This window comes from Contarinia nasturtii, unplaced genomic scaffold, assembly GCF_009176525.2.
Source record: "Contarinia nasturtii isolate CC-2019 unplaced genomic scaffold, AAFC_CNas_1.1 Cnas_scaffold_864, whole genome shotgun sequence".
NCBI classification, from domain to species: Eukaryota; Metazoa; Arthropoda; class Insecta; order Diptera; family Cecidomyiidae; genus Contarinia; species Contarinia nasturtii.
Genome location: NW_022198211.1, coordinates 4,502,120 through 4,505,621, shown reverse-complemented (window position 1 = coordinate 4,505,621; position 3,502 = coordinate 4,502,120). Strand labels below are relative to the sequence as shown.

The window sequence follows — 3,502 nt, the reverse complement described above, 5'->3', positions numbered from 1 at the left end:
CAAAGTGAATCTAATTTGCGAAATCTATGAATTGAAGTGAAGTTGACACCTTTTTTGTGAACAGTGCTGCCTTTGTTATCGTTATCATCATCAATACAATATGATGCATTTGATAGGTTCTAAATAAATAGACAAATTGTTTTCAAAATATTTTGTTTGATTTTCTTATTCAATTTTTTTTATCGATTTTAAGTTCAACATAAGATATATATAAAATAAATATTGCTGTAAATGAAAGTAATAGCTGCAAATAATCTATGCGATGCTTTTTTCCAAAATGGCGCATAAAAATGGAAGTTTGTTTGAATTTTGTCGTTTGATTTCGATGTTCTTCGTCTCAAAACGAACATGCCAAATATTTGGGAGTTTTTGTGAAAAAAAATCACTTAAAAACGTTTCATATCGGCGTGCCGTTTCTTTTTCGTACTTTAGTTCAAAGCCAATGACAAATTTATTGTGCCGATCACGTTCAAGATTTTCAATTATTATTCTTATAACCTCTGGAATAACTGAATAATTTGGTTTCTCTTTATACATCAAAAAGATGTCCAACTCATTAAGTTGCCGTAAATATAATGCGGCTCTAGTCAACTGTATAACATCCAAACCTTCGCCAATATATAGGCGTAGCCTTTTCAAATGGCGGCAATGTAAAATCAAATCAACTGACTCAACATTCAAATTATCAACATAGAATTCAAGTTGTTGTAGCGGTAATTTTGCAATTTCAATCCGATTTTCTCTCATGCAGTGCAGAAAATTCGTTGCATCTCCCATCGAGATGCTCAATTGATTCAATTGTCCAAAATAAATGGATTCGAATGGAAGTAAATATGTGATAAGACTTCTGTGATCAGGATATGGTAATTTTCGATGAATCGTTTTAAAGAATTGCTGGCGAACCTCTTCATAATGGAACAACCTTTCCAATTCTTCTGCTCCAATACCCAAGCTGATCAATTGTTGATTCACATTAATGAAACAACGAAATTTCTGCAAATTTTCCACTTCTGAATCCATAATGACTTGATTATAGTTTCCAAAATGTGTCATTAACGGAATTTTTTGTTCCAAGATTTTTGAATTAAAAACATTTTCGACGGAATAAAATTCCAAACTCGAAATATTCGGTGAATTTTGAATGACATGTGTTAGTGAATCCGACAAATAACTCTCATTGAGCGTGAATTTTCGCATTTGTGGAAATGGTTTGTCAATTATCATATCACTTTGAACATTTGATAAATTTAGTTCCACAACACTTTTACTGCATTTTTCGATGATTATTGAAAGGATTTTTTCGTTTCGATTGCGATACCGTTTTTCATGGTAAAATGTTACTTGTAATCGCTTTATTTTATCACCAAATCCATCCAAAATATATAAAAAATTATTGAAAATCCTTCCATTTGATGCAAATGGGTCGAATGCAATTAATGTGTTGTTGTATTTTTTATTGAATATATAGCTTGCACTTTCCAAAAAATATCTATTGGTAATGGCAACCGCTCTAAGTTCTTCGAATGAATGTAAACATTCGAACACCTTCTCCAAGCAATCGACATTTAGTTGCAATAAATTGAATTCCGGTTTTCTCACACGTTTACTTTTTTTATTATTCACATCGGTTTCATTGTCTTCAACAATGTACCTGCGTTTCTGAAGTTTTAAATCCATAATAGAATCTCTGTAGAACAATGGCAAATAAATCTATTAATTGCTTTTTATAAAACAAAATCTTTTCAATAGAAAATTTATATATAGTATACTTTTATAATGTTTTACTTACAATTTATTTGAGTTGGAAGGTAAAATGCAAAGGTCAGACGTTTTTGTGCGAATTTCTTTTCAAAATGAAACGTAAACGTTTACCTTTGTAAAGTGTATGCTCAAGTGTAATTAGTAAGGATGACAGAAGGACGCCTCGTACTCGTAAAATGCCACACTTTGGTTTACATACACAACAGTAGCCATTTTTGTAGGTTTTTTTTCAGAAATTTGACAGTGGTTTTAATGTTAACCACGATACACATGCAAATGTGACCATCTTCACTTATGAACAAAAATTAACCAAAGTCTCTTCTTTTTCGATCAATTGTATAAAATGTATATCAATGATAAAATATTTATAACGAATATAAAGAAGAAATTTGATTTAGCAAAAAAAGATACCGTTTATTTTCTAAATAAGTATAAATGCATAAATTAATCAATTAAATAACCTGAACCTGCGATATTGTCTAAAAACAATCCAGCATACTCTTCCCCTATTTATTTTTAGCAATTCAACATATGGATTTTTTTCTTCTTTTCTATCTCTCGCTTTATAAAATATACCTGTTGCTGCGAACTGGTGTAAAAAGTGAGAAAGGAAAAAAGGAGAGCGTGCGCTTATTAAATAGTATGATATATATTTATACCAAAGTAAGCAAATAAAGCCCAACAAATATATGTACCCATTTGATCAAATAAATGAAGTAAACACATTCTCGTATGTTTAAAGGCACTGAAAGCAATATCGAAAGCGTGAAAGCAGAAAAAGATACCTATTAAATAATCGGTTGTACTTTAGACGATTTTTTTTCGCGTTTGTAGAAATATTAAAACCCAATTAACGGTCATAAATTTATTTTATATTTCTCTTTCTCTCCCCCTCTCTTTATGATGATGATTCTAGTGCTGATTCCTGTGAAACGTATTTTAACGTGTAATACGATATTTTTAGTGTATATCATTGCAACATATAAAATAAAAGAGAAACAAATAAAGTACACATAAACAGTAGCCGAATATGCAATGAGCCAGTCTAACTGTCCGCTCGGCCGATTGAAGCTATAGCAATGAGGACATGGAAATTGAGCATGTGAACAGAATTTTAACGAACAAATAAACAGAAGCTAGAGCAACCAGTGGATTGAAAGAGAAAGAACTACATGTAATGTAGTTTATGAATACGTTGCATTGTGTTCATTTGTTGTTTTTTTTTGTCTTAATGCAGAACACACAGTTCCAGTTCCATTTCGTTCGTTGTGTGTCGCGAGTTTTCGGACTATATATTGAAAGCCGCGAATGACTGAAAGTAATAACAAAATTATGCTGTTGATATTTGTGTGTGAGCTCGCGCGAGTATCATCTTGAGTGAGTGCGGCTCGCAATACTTCGGTAAAAGTTAATCTCACAATATAGAAACGAGTGTATTTGTGTGCGCATGTATAGCACATTCCTCTACTGTTTTTTTATGATGCGGCATATATTTATGTATGTGTGGTGTGTAGTAAAATATTTTTTTTGTAAGATTGTATAACTTCAGTTGTACGGTGCGCGCGACATCACAACGAACAGGCAAAGAGAAGCGAAATAAAAGACACGAGAGAAAAAAAGCACACACAACAAAATCCCTATACGCTTTATTTGACCTCCTTTCAGGTCAAAACCCTCAACTACAGCGATTTCTATTTACATTCTTCTTTCTCTGTCTTTCCACTGTTTGTGATGCCTTCCT

General features: G+C 32.0%; 1 protein-coding gene across 2 annotated transcripts; it reads right to left on the bottom strand.

The window, feature by feature from the left end:
• Positions 1 to 249: 249 nt before the first annotated feature.
• On the bottom strand, positions 250 to 1,905 carry LOC116342585. Of its 2 annotated transcripts, none has more exons than XM_031770259.1 (2): positions 1,790 to 1,905; positions 250 to 1,687 (listed from the first exon to the last, which is right to left on the bottom strand). In XM_031770259.1, exon 2 carries the CDS (start codon positions 1,675 to 1,677, stop codon positions 256 to 258), a length of 1,422 nt encoding a protein of 473 aa, XP_031626119.1. In that variant the 5' UTR covers positions 1,678 to 1,687; positions 1,790 to 1,905; the 3' UTR covers positions 250 to 255. The 2 variants fall into 2 exon arrangements, with proteins under 2 accessions (XP_031626119.1, XP_031626120.1); XM_031770260.1 differs by having other exon boundaries at positions 250 to 1,710; positions 1,790 to 1,867.
• Positions 1,906 to 3,502: the final 1,597 nt, after the last annotated feature.

What these genes read in the sequence shown, in the direction of transcription:
- LOC116342585 (XM_031770259.1), bottom strand. Translation starts at nt 1,677, where the DNA reads ATGGATTTAAAACTTCAGAAACGCAGGTACATTGTTGAAGACAATGAA.